Raw genomic sequence first — 19,110 nt, 5'->3', positions numbered from 1 at the left:
CGGCGGGCGTCTTTTCCCGCGGGACGGGGTTTGCGCTCGTGCTGCGCCTGCGCGGCGGGAAGTCTCCGAGGACGCGCAGGCTCCGCTCAGCAAGGAGACTGCCCCGCCCCCGGATTGGTGCAAAGTATGCGTCCCCGGGCCCTTCGGGGCGTGTCTGAGCTGTGCCTCTCCCCGGCGCCCCGAGAGCCTCTCGGAGGCCCCTCCTCTTCACTGAGCCCTGCCTCTCTTCCTAGCTACGTTGCTGCCCCCCGTTCTGGATAATGGCGACCACAGAGGGTGAGTAACCAGCGGCCCCGGCTGAGCCTCGGCGCGCCCCGCGGTCTCCCCTTGCGGACAGGTGCGCGCCCCGCGCCCCTGCAGGCGGCCTTCCCGAGGCGGAGCCTCGCGGTGCGCGCTCGGCGGGTCACACGTGGCCCAGGGCACCCCGAACCCGAGCTGTGAAATCAAAGCGTCCCCTACTCCCACCCCAGGGCCGCAGACCGTTTCTGAAACCCTCGGAGAACTTGTAGAATCGGGAGAGTTAGCACGAGGAGTGGCCAGGAGAGATGCTGGGTAGCATATTTGTAGCCAGATACTAACTGCAAAACAAGCTGGCGAAACTCCACGTGGTGTTGATTTTTCAAACCAAAATCTGTTTTCCCTTATAGGCAAATAACCTACTATTCCAGAAAGTTGATCATTGACCCGCTTTCTATTTTTATGTCCAGAGTGTGTTTAAAAACAAACTAGTCTTGGAGAGCTCCAAAACCACCAGGCCAAAGAAAAGTTTACTTGCTTCACTTTTGTATTCATTACCTTTATTTACACGGCCACATCATTTTATCTGTGTGTAATCAGGTCCTTAAGGAAAAATCGTTTTTGCAATTTCTGTGCAGTCGTTGGCCCTAAGTGTATGGTGAACAAATCCCATGTGGTCGCTGGTACATTGTCTTCCACACTGAAATCGAACTTTAGTGGAGTGGAATGTGGCAAAGTAGGCAAAGCATGACATGAGTTTGATATGTCATTAATACACCAGATTGATACTTTGGTAAACTACACACACACAAACACACCTCTTTCTCTCTCAATAATATTTTTTACAAAGAAAACTATACTTCGGTTACAAATTGTTCTCTAAATATAAAAGTGCAGGTGAGAGGCTAGCTATCAATTTAGCTGATCTGATAGTGCTTTGCTATGCTTAGTACCCAGGTTCAGGTCCTACCACCACGGAAAGGTTCTCCAGCACCAGAGAAAGCTTTAGTGTTGTAGCAACTCTACATGAAAGAAAAAGCATTCCAAAGTGGTGACATTGAGATTGCTGGGTGCCCCTGCTGGGCAGCAAACAAAACTCCATAAAATCAAGTTGGACCAGATTTTTTTCCTTTTTTGCCGCCAAACTAGTGGAATCTCTAGAATCTTCACTCTTAACTGCTTTCATCATGTATATTATTGGCTGGCTAATTTTTTTTTTTTTTTTTACCAGAACACTGCTCAGCTCTGGCTTATGGTGGTGCGGGGGATTGAACCTGGGACTTGATGGAGCCTCAGGCATGAGGGTCTGTTTGCATAACCATTATGCTATCTACCCCTGCCAGGCTGGCTAATCTAAATCATGCTTTTAGAAAGATTAAATGTTATTTTGGGGTTTTTAGTATTTATTTTTATAAGAGACCATAGTATCCTTCATCCTTGGCATATGCTGGTGCTGAGGATGAACTGTCACTGGATGCTTAAAAATCTACGTGGTTGCTCCTAGGACAATGTATAAACTTTTTTTTTTTTAATATTCCCTTTTGTTGCCCTTGTTTTATTGTTGTAGTTATTTGATGTCGTCATTGTTAAATAGGACAGAGAGAAGTGGAGAGAGGAGGGGAAGACAGAGGGGAGAGAAAGACACCTGCAGACCTGCTTCAACGCCTGTGAAGCAACTCCCCTGCAGGTGGGGAGCCCTGGCTCCAACTGGGATCTTTATGCCTGTCCTTGCGCTTTGAGCCACGTGCACTTAGGACTCCCTGACATTGTATAAACTTACCATCAGTCTGGTTTATGAGGCTAGGAAATGATTAGAGATAAGGAAGTGAGCTCTGTCAGGACTAGAAGAAACATGTCCAAAGCCTGCATAGGGAATGTAGAAATTCAATAAGGAAGTTGGTTTTGAAGGGGGAAACTAGATAAATCTGAATTTAGAGAACTGAGCTGGAAATTCTCTCTTGAAGGGCTTTGAAAATCTTGTCGTCAAGTCAAAACATTACAATAGGTGGAGTCAATCCTTTTGGTTCCCCTTATAATAAATCTTTGCTTTTATAAAATATTTTTAAAAACATTCTGTTTATGTATTTATTAGCTAGAGATTGAGAAGGGAATAGCGATGGAAAGAGTCACCTGTAGCACTGCTTTGTGGATGGTGAAGATCTCTCCTGCAGGTGGGGACCAGGGGCTTGGACCTGAGTCCATGCAAATGGTAATATGTCTGCTCTACCAAGTAAGACACCACCTGGCCCCTGTAAATATAAATCTTTAAATAAAGACTAAGGAAATAAGGTAGCCCCTAAGGGTTGTCTTCACTAGCTTGTTGATCTGACCTCCTCCTGCACTGATCCTCTTTATGTGCTGTGATTTCATTCTACTCCTTAGCTGCAGGTGTCCCTCTCCTGCCTAGCAGCAATGTACTTCCGGCCAGTAACCCTATCCCTGCACAGGCCTCTTGACAGAACTTTTGCTATACATTGTCATCCCATGTCTTTCCCCACCACCACCACCACCTACCCTATTCTTCCTTCAGGCTAGTTTTGTCCCTTAGATCTCAGCCTTGCCTTCATTGTTTTCGGATTCCTCCTCTAGCTTAAGTAAGTTATGTGACCCTGCTATGAACTTAGGATCTCAGATTTTCTGTATTTATCCCAGTTTCTCAGGTCTTAATGGCTTGCATCAAAAATGGATTCTCTTGTTCATAATTTCCTGCAACTGTTAGTGGAAAGAAAGGATAAGGGAGGGGAGTGAGGAAGCAGGATAAAGAAAGGGCTTTCAAGCAGAGCTAACTTGAGTGGTGGAGGTGAGGTGTCTCTTGTATATTAACTTGAAATCAATAAGCTAATCCAGGGATGTGGCTCAGCATAAATGAGCCATCAGTTCAATCCTTAGCACTGCATAAAAAGTAAATCAAACATTTTTTGTGTGTATTTTTCTCCTTTATTTCCAAGTGAGAAACAACATACAAGAAAAACAATCTAGGGGATCAAAATGGGAAGTCCCCAAGAACCTCAAATGGAGAAGAAAAGGGAGAGGAGAGGGAAGAGAGCTAAGAGAACCAAGCAGAACATTTTAAATGGTAGAGTTAAACTTAGTTCTCTGGAAAACCTGTCTTAAAGAGCTTTTTCATTTTGTCTGCCACAGAAAACAGGCCAGAGAAAAATACATAGTTTTTCTTCTTCTCCTCCTCCCTCTCCTTTTCCTCCTCCTTCTTCTTGCATACTACATAGTAAGATTTATTTTGTATTACTGAGAAAGAGAGGAAGAACCAGACATCACTCAGGTACATGTGCTGCTAGGGATTGAACTCGGGAGCTCATGTTTGAGAGTCCAGTGCTTTATTCACTGTATCACCTCCTAGACCACTAAAGATTTACTTATTAAGGATTGAGAAAACCAGAACGTCACTAACACAGGGAGCGACTAGGATAAAACTATAGCCGAAAGGCTTATGAGTCTGGTTCTCTACTTGTTATATCACCTCCGAGCCACTTAACATATCTTAATGATAAACATGTTGATAGTGGACAGGTTTTGACAATCCCCCCATAATTATGACTATACTTATTCATATATACATATATATACATAATTATGAGCTATACTTATTCACAAAATTATATGAATCAAGTATAATGTTTATGAGAATACCTTGTAAAACATGTGGTTCTATGCTAATTTCTATTACATGTGGTTCCATGTTAATTTTTATTACAATTAATTATATTTTATTATTACAGTTAATTTTTATTACAATTAAACCAATAATGGCTTTTCCTAGATTATTACATTTTCAATGTTCAAAAAATTTTCCTGAAGTCATGTTTTTATTTTATTTTCACAGTACTGAATATTGGTAAGAAACTGTATGAGGGTAAAACAAAGGAAGTCTACGAATGGTTAGAGAGTCCAGGAAAGGTCCTCCTGCAGTCCAAGGACCAAATTACAGCAGGAAATGCAGCCAGAAAGAATCACCTGGAAGGAAAAGCTGCAATCTCCAATAAAATCACCAGTTGTATTTTCCAGTTGCTACAAGAAGCAGGTGAGTAGCTCTCCTCGTAGTTTCCTTCTTACATTGCTTCCTTACAAACTGGTCATTTTGATGGCACAATGACATTGGATAACATATTGCTTTCTAGCTCTAGTTTTCATTTATTACAGGAAACAGGTTGACATTCCTCTGGCTTCCCCCAAGAATTGCCTACCACTCACACACATTCCGATCTCTTTTGTGGAGAAATAATATCATTTGGATTAACAACATGTCATTTAAGTCAAAGCAGGAGCCCTTAAGCTTCACTGTAACACTTAACTTGGCTTGGGATTAATAGTATTACTTTTTAAATTTTTAAAATATCTTTATTTGTTGGATAGAGACAGCCAGAAATCGAGAGGGAAGGGAAGAGAGAGACACCTGCAGCACTGCTTTACCACTTGCAAAGCTTTCTTCCTGCAGGTGGGGGTTGGGGCTCAAACCATGCATTGTAACATGTGCACTCAACCAGGTGCACCACCACCCACTCCAAGTTAATAGTGCTTTTTAGCTTAAACGGGTCTTTTTCCTGTTGTGTCTTCAGTCCTGAGGAACTTTCTGTTTGAGAAAAGCTCATTCTGGTACCAGTTTTAATTGATGAACTAAAAATTTACTTGCTGTAGTTCTATACTATTCTTTGCTCTACTTCGTGATAGTACAGGTTTTCAAATATCTCTTCCACATCAAAGTATTTGAAGACTACAACTGCACTTTCTCTCGTTGCTATAACCTAAATGATTTGTACTAGATCAAATATCTCTAATGGCAACCATGAAGCTGACTTAGGAGTTAGACCCTGAGGTAGGTGTGTCTGTGTCTGTCTGTCCGTCCGTCCATCCATCCCTGAATTAGACCTCCAGGATCACAGAGTGCTGAAGCAAAGTGGTGCTTTGGTCTCTTGTCATGAAATTATATATATATATATTGTTAATTTTAATTTATTTAGTTATTTTCCCTTTCGTTGCCCTTGTTTTTTATTGTTATTGCTATTGTTGGAGAGGACAGAGAAATGGAAAGAGATGGGGAAGACAGAGAGGGGGAGAGAAAGACAGACACCTGCAGACCTGCTTCACTGCCTGTGAAGCCACTTCCCGGCAGGTGGGGAGCCTGGGGCTTCAACAGGGATCCTTACGCTGGTCCTTGTGCTTTGCGCCATGTATGCTTAACCCGCTGCGCTACTCCCATGAAATTAGCTTTTTAAAAATGTTTACACCAGAGAGAAGGCTCATTGGTATAGCAAAGGACTTGCATGCATGACAGTCTAGGTTTGCTATCTCCATTGTGTCTACCAGAATAAGACCCTGGTTTTCTCTGATTAGAATAAATAGCAAACAGAGGTGGCACAGAGGATAAGCATTTGATACTCAGTCACGAGGTCTCTAGTTTGAGCCCTGGCATTGCATGTACCAGTGTGATGCTCTGGTCCTCTTACTTTCATTTTTTGAGAGAAATAACACAGCACTGCTTCACTGTCCATGGACTTCCCCTTAGTGCTAAGTTGACTGCCATCACATCCTTCCCCTCAGTGGTGTGAGGAATCAAACCCATGCCTTTACATATGGTAACGCATGTACTTTTTTATAGTGCCATTTATGGATAAAACATTTAAGTAGGGAGTCTGGCGGTAGCGCAGTGGGTTAAGCACACATGGCGCAAAATGCAAGGACCAGTGTCAGAATCCCAGATCAAGCCCCCCGGCTCCCCACATGCAGGGGAGTTGTTTCACAAGCGGTGAAGCAGGTCTGCATGTGTCTGTCTTTGTCTCCTCCTGTCTTCCCCTTCTCTCTCCATTACTCTCTATCCTATCTAACAATGGCGACATCAATATCAATAACTACAATAATAATAAAAAACAAGGGCAACAAAAGGGAAAATAAATGTCTTTTTAAAAACATTTAAGTAGATAAGGGCTTTTGTTTTTTGTTACTGTTTTTTATAAAGGAAAGTGTTATCTACATCGATTTAAGTATGATCTTAATGCTTTAAAAATTTTTTTTAATCACGATATAGGTATCAAAACTGCTTTCACCAGAAAATGTGGGGAGACAGCTTTCATTGCTCCAAGGTGTGAAATGATTCCAATTGAATGGGTTTGTAGGAGAATTGCAACTGGTTCTTTTCTCAAGAGAAATCCTGGTGTCAAGGAAGGATATAAATTTTACCCACCTAAAGTGGAATTGTTTTTCAAGGTAAATACTTTATACTTCCTTGTCTTAGAATAACTGGGCAATAAATTACAAAGTCAAGATATGTAAATATTAAAATTTTTGTTCTTGTGATTTCAAAATATTTGTCAACAATTCTATTAGTAGTTATTTAGATTTTTGAGGGAAAATCTATCTTATTTTGAACCATTGTAATTAACAAGAAGAGCTGGTGAAAAAGGCTTAGTGTGTTAGAAGTATGCCTAAGGTTTCAAGATCCCAAGTTCACTTCCTTGCACTACCATAAGAGCTGAGAAGTAAGTATTCTAGGTGGCTATCTCTCCCTCCCTCTCTCACTAAAAGAAATCTTTTCTTAAAATAAGCCAATACTAAGAAGAAGGGCAAATTAACTGTTTGGTTTATTTAAAAATAGCTTTGAAGCTAAGACTAATGTAAGAGGGCGGAAGAGATAGCATAATGGTTAAGCAAAAAGATTTATTTATTTATAAGGCTCTAAGCACCCAGGTTTTGTCTCCTATATCACCATAACCGAGCTGAGTAGTGCTCTGGTTTAAAAAAAAGAAAAAAGAGAACTAATATGAAATCATTTTATATCTAATGCAGAAAAACTAGCAGTATCTCCGGTAGAAATCAGTGGTTGTGAATTTGTATTGGTGCAACTATATTAAAACTTTTTGTTTATTCTGTTACGCATATGTCTACCTAACAAACAGTGTCTAAGTATTGTATTTTAATCTCTGAACCACTTTAAGTGTTTTTATTGTAAACATCCCTAAATGAAAACATTCACAGAATTTGCTACTACTTAAAATGGACTAAAAGTATTTTGTTTCTTTTTTTACTAATCTCTACTTGGTATAAAGTCTCTTGAATTATTAAATAATATTCCCAAATACTTTCCAGGTTCTGTGTTTTTGATGAGGCAGAGAGAAACTGAGAGGGAGCTAGGGAGAGACACATGTGGCACTACATTCTGGAAGCTTCCCCTCTGCAGGTGGGGACCCAGGGTCCTTGTGCCTAGTATCATGTGCACTCAAATCTTTTATATGTCCTTATCAAAAAATGATGGCAAGAGAGTATGAAAAAATACATTTCAGTGGTCCGGGAGGTGGTGTAGTAAATAAAGCATTGGATTTTCAACCATGAGGTCCCGATTTCAAACCCTGGCAGCCTATGTATCAGAGTGATTTCTGGTTTCTTTCTTTCTTTTTTTTTTTTTTTTTTTTTGGAGAGATGACGGAAGAAGGTATGTGTTCACTTTCACTACCTCTAAAAAAAAAAGAATATTTCTGAATAATTCATGCTGAAGGAGGAAAAACAAAAAAAAAACCTGTGTCTACCTAGAAACTTAATTCTTAAATTGGAACCCAGAGAAGAAAAAAGGGAGTCGGGCTGTAGCGCAGCAGGTTAAGCGCAGGTGGCACAAAGCACAAGGACCGGCATAAGGATCTGGGTTCGAACCCCGGCTCCCCACCTGCAGGGGAGTCGCTTCACAGGCGGTGAAGCAGATCTGCAGGTGTCTATCTTTCTCTCCTCCTCTCTGTCTTCCCCTCCTCTCTCCATTTCTCTCTGTCCTATCCAACAACGACAACAACAATAATAACTACAACAATAAAACAACAAGGGCAACAAAAGGGAATAAATAAATATTAAAAAAAAAAGTCATTACAGTTAAATCTTGTGCTTTCTTCATAGGATGATGCCAATAATGATCCACAGTGGTCTGAAGAACAGCTAATTGCTGCAAAATTTTCTTTTGCTGGACTTCTTATAGGCCCAACTGAAGTAGACATCATGAGTCATGCTACACAAGCCATTTTTGAAATACTAGAGAAATCCTGGTTGCCCCAGAACTGTACATTGGTTGATATGAAGGTATAAGTAAAGGGTTTAAAAACAAGTACTATAATTAAAACATATCTTTAGTAGTATTACTTTGGATAACTTTTCATGGATGATATGCTGTTCTAGATTGAATTTGGTGTTGATGTAATCACCAAAGAAATTGTTCTGGCTGATGTTATTGATAATGATTCCTGGAGACTCTGGCCATCAGGAGATCGAAGCCAACAGAAAGACAAACAGGTAGGGTTTTTAATCCTTTGAAAGATGAGGCTATGATAAAAGCAAAAAGGAATATGGAAGGAAGAGAAAAGGCAATTATTTAACCTTAAGAGCCTTAGTTGTTACTATGTTATATCTTTTTTTAATTTATTCATTGCCCTTGTTTTTATTGTAGTTATTATTGTCTGTCTTTGTTGTTGGATAGGTCAGAGAGAAGTGGAAAGAGTAGGGGAAGACAGATGGGAGTGAAAAAGACAAGACACCCGCAGACCTGCTTCACTGTTTGTGAAGTGACTCCCCAGTAGGTGGGGAGCTGGGGGTTCGAACTGGGATCCTTCCGCCTGTCCTTGCGCTTTGCGCCACGTGCGCTTAACCCGCTGCACTACCGCCCGACTTCCAGTTGTTATTTTATAAGTGTCTTTTCTATTTCCTATCGTGGAAAAATACCAATACTGTTATTAGCAGTTTCTTTATTTGAATAGACTCAAATACTGTCTTCAGTTAACTGAAAACTTAGTTTTATTCGTTTACTTATTAAGAAGGAAAGGAAAGAAAGACAGCCACTTGGAGCACTGCTTCACCATCCATGATGCTTCCCTCCTGTAGGTGGGGATTAGGGGTTTGAATATGCTTCCTTGCATATCTTATGTGGGCTCTACTAGGTATATATGCCACTGTCTGACCCTAAAATAGCTATTTTGTAATAATAAAGTCATTTTGGTCATCCTGTAACTTACCTTCTTGATCAGTTATATTTACAACCCAATAGCCTTCAGCTATGCAATAATTGCTAACCTTTTAACCAAATAAAATGTATTCTAGATATTTTTGTAGTAGTTACCTTGTGTACTGTACTGCTGTTGTATGTAATCTGATGACACGGCAGAGAGAATTAAACTTTTAGGTTCTTGAGTGTGGCTTTGTAATTTTAATGATCTTAATATTCCAGTAAATAAAAAACATTAAAAAATAGAAATTGTGGGGGCCAGGCGGTAATGCAGTGGGTTAAGTGCACATGGTACAAAGCATAAGGACAGGATCCCGGTTCGAGCCCCCAGCTCCCCACTTGCAGGCGGGTCATTTCATAAGCAGTGAAGTAGGTCTGTAGGTGTCTATCTTTGTCATTTCACAAGCAGTGAAGCAGGTCTGCAGGTGTCTGTTTCCCTCTATGTCTTCCCCTCCTCTCTCCATTTCTCTGTCCTGTCGAACTACAACGATAGCAATAACAACTATAAAGAACAAGGGCAACAAAAGGGAAAAAATAGCCTCCAGGAGCAGTGGATTTGTAGTGCAGGCACCAAGCCCCAGTGATAACCCTGGTGGCAAAAAAAAAAAAATTGATTAAATTGTGGAGCTGGGCAGTGGTGTACCTGATTGAGCACACAGTTTGCCACATGCAAAGACCAGGGTTTAAGCCACCAAGTCTGACCTTGAAAAGCAGTGAAGCAGGTCTGCAAGTGTTTGTCTTTCTCTCTCCCTATGACCCTCTCCATTTCTCTATATATCTATCTAATAGAAAAGAAAAAAAAAGGAAAAAGTGGCCACCAGTAGCAATAGACTCATTATGCTGACACTGAGCCCCAACAATAACCCAAGTGGCAATTTAAGTTTAAAAAAATTTTTTATCTTTATTGCATACAGTCAGAAATTGAGAGGGAAAGGAGGGATAGAGAGGATGAGAGACAGACACCTGCAGCACTGCTTCACCACTTGTGAAGCTTTCCCCCTGCAGATGGGGACTGGGGGCTCAAACCTGGGTCCTCAAACACGTGCACTCAACCAGGTGTGCCACCCAGCCCCCCAATTTTTTTTTGAAGACTAAGTTCTCTAAGATGATATCACAAATAGAAGAGTAATTGGGTAATCTGGAGCCCTTATCTAATGTTTTCTGCATCTGTGAGTGCCCATTTCTTCTCTTTCTTAAACACATTAAGGCAAGACTATTTTTCTTAACATAAAGAAATTATCATGGTAGTTAATTTTAGCTGCTAGTATATAGAATACTCCTAAATGAGAAATACAGTACACTGAACTTTCTCTAGCGGAACTCAGGAAATGACTTTGTAGGCTCAGGTGCACTCTAAAAATGTATCTAAATTTTATTATATAGACTTTCATAACCTGCACCCAAAACTTACAAGCTGTTAATTTCAAATTACAAGAATATTGCTAATTGAGTAATTGTATTTTTATCTGTTTATTATCCAGACATACCGTGATCTGAAGGAAGTAACTCCTGAAGGGCTCCAGATGGTGAAGAAAAATTTTGAGTGGGTTGCTGACAGAGTGGAGGTAAATATTCTATAGTAAATGCTTATTATATATTTTTCACTAAGAAGAAAAAAACCTTTTTTCCAAAGTAATGAGAGGGTGCAGCTCTTTTTCTTAATGATTGTATTTAAAAGGTACATCATTAAGCAATGTATGAGCGTGGTCCAGGAGGTGGCGCAGTGGATAAAGTGTTAGACTCTCAAGCATGAGGTCTTGAATTCGATCTCTGGCAGAACATGTACTAGAGTGATATCTGGCTCTTTCTCTCTCTCCTGCTATCCCTCTCATAAATAGAAATGTCTGATCTTGTGGTGGCATACCTGGTTAAGCACACATTATCAAGTGCAAGACCAGGAAAAAAATTGCCACTGGGAGAGCTGGGTTCATAGTTCTGGTACTGAGCACCAGCAGTGACCTGGTGACAAAAAAAAAAGAAATTAAAGGAAGTTATGAGCTGTCCTGCCCTTAACAGGTGCACCAGAACTCTGGTGCTAAACTGGTACAACGTTCCTCCTAAATCCTATTGTGTAAGAATCCTGGTTTCATGTTGGCCCCTGCTTCTATTTACCTTTCCTCTGCTGCTCAAACTTTCACTTATATGTGAAAATTAAATTAAATTAATTAAAGATTAAAATATCACATTAAGTTTTAAGGTATTACAGTTCCATGAAGTTGGATGGGGTTTTGTGTATCCAAGAGACATGACCATCTTAACATCGTTTTAATCAGTGTGTGCAATTTGAATTTCACGTAAATAGCATAGTTAATATGACCTGTGTACTTTGCCTGGATATGTCATAAAGCCTCAATAAATAGTTTATTTAAAAATCTTAGGGTGAAATATAGCTTCGTGAGTATTAATTAAAATGTCTAGAGTATCCTTTTTATTGTTTTTGATTAATAATCTTAGGTAGTATGAAGACCTATTTTCCTTCTTATAGCTTATTGGTACTCTTGATTTTGTCTTAAATTTTTATTAAAAAAGAAAAAATTTTGCCCAGATGTAATTTTACACTGTGCTATAGCTCTGTAGCCATTATCTTCTTTTGCTTATTCCATGTTTTCGTTTTTGTTTTCAGTTGCTTCTAAAGTCAGAAAGTCAGTGCAGAGTTGTGGTATTGATGGGCTCAACCTCTGATCTTGGTCACTGTGAAAAAATCAAGAAGGCTTGTGAAAATTTTGGCATTCCATGTGAACTTCGGGTAACATCTGCCCATAAGGGACCAGATGAAACTCTAAGAATTAAAGCTGAATATGAAGGTAATTGTTGAATAGTTCAAGCATACTGATAGCACATGCGCGCGCCATGTTTCAACTAATAATACTGAAAAATAACTTTGGTATGTTTTCAATGGAGATACATAGATTTCCAAGATACTTTTCTCCCAAGAGTTAAAGGCTATAGAATCTTACAAAGGAATGAATCAGAACTGGGACGTATAAACATTTTCCTCTAGAATAATATAGATTTGCTGAATCTCTATCTGTTAAGTCCCTCATACATTGTTTCTAATATGCTACAACTGAAAATAGGCCCCACATCAATTAAGGGAGGTCTGAGGTTGGCCACTTGTCTATAGTGTTCACCCTTTTCTTAAAGAAAATTTTACTTTTAAGAACTTCTTAAGAGAAGTTCTTAAAAGTAAAATTTAGAAATCATTTCAAATTTGAGTATATTTAAAAAATGCCTTTGAGAGCCCACTGTACTAAAATAATAGTGTCCTTGAGACAGAAGCAAATATTTTTCATCTAGGAAAAAGGGTGTATGAATATTGTTGAATTAATTGCTGTAAAAGGATAGTTATTAATCTGTTGGTGGTGCCCGAGGTGTCTAAAAACTACTATTCAATTTTCCTTCAGCCCAAAGCCTGTTAACTGGGGCTCCCTATGCTTTGATGTTTGATGACAGAAGTTGATTTGCATGATGTCATACTTTATTTTGATGAATAGAAGCAGAAAAAAAATCTCCTTTGAGGACCAATGCTGATGCAAAAGACTTTTATGTCCAAGGGTGTGAAGTCCCAGGATCAGTGCCTGCACCACCATATGCCAGAGCCAAGCAGTGCTGTGAAAAATAGCTAAACAGAACATAATTCTCTTTTGAATGGTTAGCATAATTTTAAATTTAATTTCTCTAGGAGATGGCATTCCTACTGTTTTTGTGGCAGTGGCTGGGAGAAGCAATGGTTTAGGACCAGTGATGTCTGGTAACACTGCATACCCAGTCATCAACTGCCCTCCCCTTACTCCAGACTGGGGAGCCCAGGATGTATGGTCTTCTCTTCGACTACCCAGTGGTAAGATGCATTGAATTCTCAAAAAGTAGTTATTCTTAAGTTTCAGGGGTCTTGGGATGACTCACCCAATATAGCACAAACTTTATCATACACAAGGAACCAGCCACCACATAGTACCATGCAACAGGGAGGTTTGAGAAGTAGTGAAATAGTGTTGTGAGATCTCTTTTCTCTGTCTCTTCCTCCCTGTCTCACACACTCCTAAAATAGTTTCAAATATGGGGCTCCACAATGTTGTTTGGTGGTTTTTAAAAAAAGATGTGAAAGGATCTTAACTGCTACGACAGGCAGTGGCCCAGATAGGGACCAGAGCCTGGAACTTTGAATTGTAATGTGCACTCAGCCAAGTGCACCACCACCCAGCCCCCTTTTTCTGTTTTTCAAGGATTTATTTTGGGCTGATGAAACTGCTAACTTGGATAGTGTGTTGATGTTACCATGTGCAATGCCCAGGCTCAATCTTGGCCTCCACCACATTCAAGGAAGCTTTGGTGCTGTGGTCTGTTTCACTGTCTGCATCTCTCTTAACAAGAAATACAGGGGCTGTGTGGTGGCACACCTTGTTGAGTGCACTTGATACAATGCGCAAGGACCCAGTTGAAGCCCCCAGTCCCCACTGGCAGGGGAAAGCTTTGCAAGTGGTAGTGGTAAAGGTGCTGCAGGTATCTCTCTCCCTCTCTATCTCCCCTACCTTCGCCCTACCCGACCCTTTCTGGCTGTCTCTATCCAATTAATAAAAATAATTAAATTTTTTAAAGTACATACATATATATGAGCATATAATAGATTAAAAGTTATATATGCGAGAGAAGAAAAACCAGCCAGAGCATCCCTGAGAATACAATGCTGCCAAACAGGGATATCAGCTTTGCAAGGTTGAAAGCTATTTCCTCAGCTGCCCACTGTTTTTTAGATCTTGCTACTATTGAATTTATAACAGGACAATTCTTTAAATTCTCTTTTTACTGATTAAAATAAGTTAAAGGGAGTCGGGTGGTAGCCCAGTGGGTTAAGTGCACATAGCGTGAAGTGCAAGGACTGGCGGAAGGATCCCAGTTCAAGCCCCTTATTGATGTTGTTGGATAGGGCAGAGAAATGTAGAGAGGAGAGGAAGACCGGGGGTGGGGGGTGGGGGGGGGACCAGACACCTGCAGACCAGCTTCACCACTTGTGAAGCAACTTCCCTTCAGATGGGGAGCCAGGAGCTCGAACTAGGATTCTTATGCTGGTCCTTGGCGCTTTGCTCCAAATGCGATTAACCCGCTGCCACCCGACTCCCATGGACCCAGGTTTAAGAATCCAGTCCCCGCATACAAAGGGAAAGCTTTGAGAGGACTATTTCGCTCCACATGGGATCAGCGAGATGAGTGATCTGTATTGTTCTTAGGAGATATTTTATCTGTCTCACCTACCATCCTGACAGTAGATCTGTATTGTGCATAGTAGATATTTTTCCTAATTTAGATATATTGTATGCGTCTTGCAGAAGTCATAATAAGCTATAAGATTGTTACGTGATATTTTCACTCTTAATTGACAGCTCAATTTTCTGTATTTTCCTTTCTGAACCAACAGGTCTTGGCTGTTCAACCATTCTTTCTCCAGAAGGGTCTGCTCAGTTTGCTGCTCAGATATTTGGAATGAGCAACCATTTGATATGGGCTAAATTGCGAGCAAATATATTGAACACGTGGATCTTCTTGAAGCAGGCTGACAAGAAAATTAGAGAAAGCAATTGAAAGAGCATCATTGCATTTTTAGGCAAAAAAGTATAAATTTCTAGTAGATAAAAAAAATAAATCTCTTCCCATTACGTAGTCATTGTTGGATCTATAATATGGATACATTTCTAAAATGCTAATAAGGTTGTTAAAGAGCTCTGAAGTTAATACTAATTTTTTTCTCCTTACCAGAGTACTGCTCAGCTCTGGTGTAGGGGATTGAACCTAGGTCCTATCTACCCTAATTAAAGTTACTACTATTATCTCAATCTACAAGCCACAAGTAAGCTTTAGAAAGTTACAGTAATTGTATACCAGACTGGTGGGAGCAGTGTTTCCTTCCTTCCTCTTCTTTCTTTTTCTCCTTTACTACACCATTGCTTAGCTCTGTTTATGGTGGGGCTGGGGATTGAACATAAGACCTTTGTTACCTCAGACATGAAAGTCTTATTGACTAACCATTATACTCTTTCCCCTGTGTGCTTTCCTCTTATACACTATAATCTTTATAAAATTATAAGGGCTATGTATGGTGTGGTTTCTGTTTGTTTTGGTTTTTCAATACTAATAATCCTCAACTTGTCAACATTTACAGAAATTGCAGTCTCCCAGTTAGATAACTAATTTTTGTTAAATGTGGGCAGTGGCTCAGAAAGATTCACTGACAGAGCAGTTGCTACTAAGAAGAACTGATGGGGTGTTGGTAAAGTCATGCATTTTTGCATAGAGTAAAATACATGGCATTTCTAACACCCCAGTATTATAATTCATCAGTATAGAGAACACTTAAGATTTTGGAGCCCTGGCTATAAGCCCGTAAAGATAGCGCATAAAATATGCTCATTTTTATGAAAGGAAGCAATTATGGTTTTTAGTTGAAAGATCTAAGAGTTTCTACTGACAAAATCTGGCCATTGGTTTGTCATCTGTACCAAAGCTACCTGATTATCATTTTAGGGTATTTATATTTTCTATGGGCTTGTAGCTAAACGAAAAGTAGAAGACATACTCCGTACAAGTAATAGTATTTAAAAATTTGTGTCATTAAGATACACTTAACAATGTTGATTTACTATCTTCTGTAATTTACAAGTAAATAAATAAGCTTAATAAGCCCTTGTGTAAAGGATTATTCACTTGTCCAGTGGTGAAGTACATGTTTTGCCTGGTTTTATTCTGATCTTTGGGAACTCTACTGAGCCCTCAGGAAAACATTTTATTGGGGATGACAATAACAAATAAATTGGACAGGTGGTCCAAGAGGTAGCACAGTAGATTAAGCACTGGACTCTCAAGCATGAAGTCCTGAGTTCAATCCCCAGCAGCACATGTACCAGAGTGATGTCTGGTTCTTTTTCTCCTGCTATCTTTCTCATTAATAAATCTTGAAAAGTAAATTACGCAGATTTATTAAAGCAAAACCGGTAAAGAGAACCAGTGCATGTGAGTCAGGGATTGAACTCAGCTTCTAACTCTAGTACCCCACTCACTGCATCACTTTATGGTCCCAAGGTTTTTTTTTTTTTTAATTTTCAAATATATTTATTATTGGATAGCAGCAGACAGAAATGGAGAAGAGAGATAGAGACAGACACCTGCATCCCTGCTTCACCACTTGTGAAGCTTTCCTCCTGAAGGTGGGGACCAGGGGTTTGTACCCATAATGTGAGCGCTTAACCAGGTACGCTAAGATTTTTTTTTTTTCTTATGAGAGAACATAGCACTGCTCAGTTCTAGCATATGTGATAACAGAGATCAAACTTGTGAATTAAACTGCACAGGACAAATAAGGTGAGAGTGGTAAAGATGAAAGGTTTATGAGTAAGCTTGGCAAAGATACAGGGAAATAGTTTTCCAGAATGAGGTAGCAGTAAGTAAAACATGCTCAACTCTTTGAGGACCTTCAAATGTGCTGTTGGGCAACCTGGAGAGGGAAAGGATAAAAGGATAGAAAGAAATGCAGGGGTTTTTTTTGTTTGTTTTGTTTTTTTTAAATAGCCTGGTAGTTTCTGCTTCTGCAGCAAGTAGAACACTGGAGTTGCAAGCATTAAGTTTAGTGTCCAACATCATGACAGCAATAACAACAATAACGATAAACAAGGGGGGAAATGGCCTCCAAGGAGCAGTGGATTCGTAGTGCAGGCACTGAGCTCCAGCAATAACCCTGAAGGCAAAAAAAAAAAAAAAAAAAAAGATACAGATTAAGAAGTTCAATAAAAGGACATCAAGAGTACTCAGAAGGTAGTGTTCTCACATTTAAGGTTTATAACCACTAAACCCCTCCTATCTAGGTATTACTTGAATACTCACTGTAACAAAGGAGTTAATTCACAGACTCATGGCTAGGAGCTGACTCTGGGTGTTCTCACCCCAGAACAATCCCTGTTCTACTTTACTGGCCAGGGTGTCTCAACTAGCCGCCAAAGAAGGGTTTGCCCAACGGTGTTTTGCACCTGGAGACTTGCTCCTGTGCCTTTCCACCTGTCCACTGCCCTGTCTCAACTTGACTCCGGACTTCGGCTTTCCTGATCATTTTAAGATCCTCTCAAATGCCAAAATCCCGTGCATCTGAATTTTCCTCAAGCAAGAAACGCATCGCTCTCCTTCACCCTTTGTTTTCCTCCTTGGGCTCAGCATCAAATGAGTTCGTACGCTTTCTAGTAGGGGTTCTTTCATCCTCCCACAGACCCGCTGTTTATCGCCTGGAGACCGTGTCCCAGCTCCGCCTCGAGACCCGGACGCAGCTTCGCCCGCATCGGTCACCCCGGAAACGAACGCGGTTTTAAGTCCAAACTATCTGGTGAACCCCTTCCCAACCCTCTCCCAGAATGCAATGCCTCGTTCCTCCACACCAGCTTCGGAGAAATCCATCTACCCTCTTAAATTTCTAAGAGCAGGGAAGATTACGGTCCCCGAAAGCGAGAGCAGGCCGACGCCAAAACACCTAGCAACCACCGGCCGGCTTCCTTCTGGCCAGCTGCGAGGTCCTCTTCCGGGGCAGAGGTCACCCCGCCCCTCCCCGCTTCTCCTGCAAGATGGCGAGCGGTGGCGGCGGGGGCGTTTCGGTGCCTGCACTCTGGAGTGAAGTGAACCGCTATGGCCAAAACGGCGACTTCACGCGCGCTCTCAAAACAGTCAACAAGAGTAAGTGTCCTGGCGAGCCGGGGCTGGCGGGAGGTAGTGGCCTCCTTCCGGTGCGCGCGACCACCTCCAGGTAGGCTGGGGGTGGAGAGACCCTGCCAGCCGACGCTCAGGCCTCCGCGCGCGGAGGGCGCTGGTCGCGGCCCCTCCGGGCTCCGGCCGCCCCGGGTTCCCACGTACCCAGAGCCACGTGTACTTCCCCCTGTTCGCGATGAGCGAGGAGGGATTTAAAGAGACCGCAACACCCATCGAGTTTTCGAAACTGCTTTCGTAGCTGTAGCCGAAAGCTCCATTTTCACGCCTCGTTTCCTAGATATGCCGCAGATCCCCCTTTCCTTCTTATTTTTAGCGCCGTCTTCGAGACTATTGCTGAAGGAGCTTGTTTTCTTGGGTCGTCATGGGGTGAGGAGTGGGGGAAGGAAGGACCCTGCCTGGGACACGTCATGGAGAGCTGGTGCACTGACTAGGTGGAGCCTGGACAGGTTCAGCGAAGAGGGAGGAGTGGGATGTGAATGTCAGGCCTGGCATTCCCACTGACAGCCTCTCAGCAGTATCGCTGTACGAGAGCCTGAGTGTGTTGAACACCGACACTGAAAATAATGTAGGGAGAAAAGTTTGCTTTGCTATTTTGTTTGCCAGTTATTAATAATTTCTAATAAACCGTCATCAGTACGAGGTTCATTCATTCTTTAGTTTCTCACCGTGTGACTGTAAAGAGGCCGTGGTTTTTAATGCTCTTTAATTGCTGTATTTGTTAAATTAGGGAAAATGCTGTTGCCAGGACAGCGGCTTGATTACTGACAGCAATTATGACATGCATGCGTGGTGTGTCAGGAACATAAAAAGACTTAAAAGAATTTCCAGGGGCCGTGTGGTGGCGCACTGGTTGAGCATACATGTTACAGTGCTCAAGGACCCAGTTTCAAACCCCCAGTCCCCACCTGCAGGGGGTGGGGGAGCTTCACAGGTGGTGAAGTGGTATTGCAGGTCCCTCTCCCTCCCCCACTCTCTCCCCTGTATATCCCCCTTCCTCTCAATTCTGGCTGTCTCTATCCAATAAATAAAGAGTAAAAAAAAAAAAGAATTTTCAACAATCTATTGCTGGGTTAGTATGAATTGTACCCACAGTGTATTTTTGCATTTCAAATATTGAAATAATTGACCAATTAGAATTATTTGATCCT

General features: G+C 41.1%; 2 protein-coding genes across 2 annotated transcripts in view; both read left to right on the top strand.

Annotated features, from left to right (window-relative positions):
* The first annotated feature begins 60 nt into the window (after positions 1–60).
* PAICS (phosphoribosylaminoimidazole carboxylase and phosphoribosylaminoimidazolesuccinocarboxamide synthase) lies at positions 61–15,917 on the top strand. Its single transcript, XM_007523854.3, has 9 exons — positions 61–276; positions 4,079–4,276; positions 6,278–6,456; positions 8,128–8,307; positions 8,404–8,517; positions 10,705–10,788; positions 11,847–12,027; positions 12,906–13,064; positions 14,640–15,917. The coding sequence occupies exons 1-9, from the start codon at positions 261–263 to the stop codon at positions 14,801–14,803; spliced, it is 1,275 nt and encodes a 424-aa protein (XP_007523916.1). The 5' UTR covers positions 61–260; the 3' UTR covers positions 14,804–15,917.
* A 1,857-nt stretch (positions 15,918–17,774) lies between these two features.
* SRP72 (signal recognition particle 72) overlaps positions 17,775–19,110 on the top strand; it is a 40,921-nt gene continuing 39,585 nt past the window's right edge. Inside the window, exon 1 of the mRNA XM_007523855.3 lies at positions 17,775–17,929. Coding sequence (XP_007523917.1) covers positions 17,821–17,929 — 109 coding nt within the window. The 5' untranslated portion in view covers positions 17,775–17,820. The remainder of the gene's footprint in view (positions 17,930–19,110) is intronic.

This window comes from Erinaceus europaeus, chromosome 3, assembly GCF_950295315.1.
Source record: "Erinaceus europaeus chromosome 3, mEriEur2.1, whole genome shotgun sequence".
Lineage (NCBI taxonomy): Eukaryota > Metazoa > Chordata > Mammalia > Eulipotyphla > Erinaceidae > Erinaceus > Erinaceus europaeus.
Note: the sequence above shows the minus strand (reverse complement) of the source record. Positions and strands in the feature narration are given on the sequence as shown.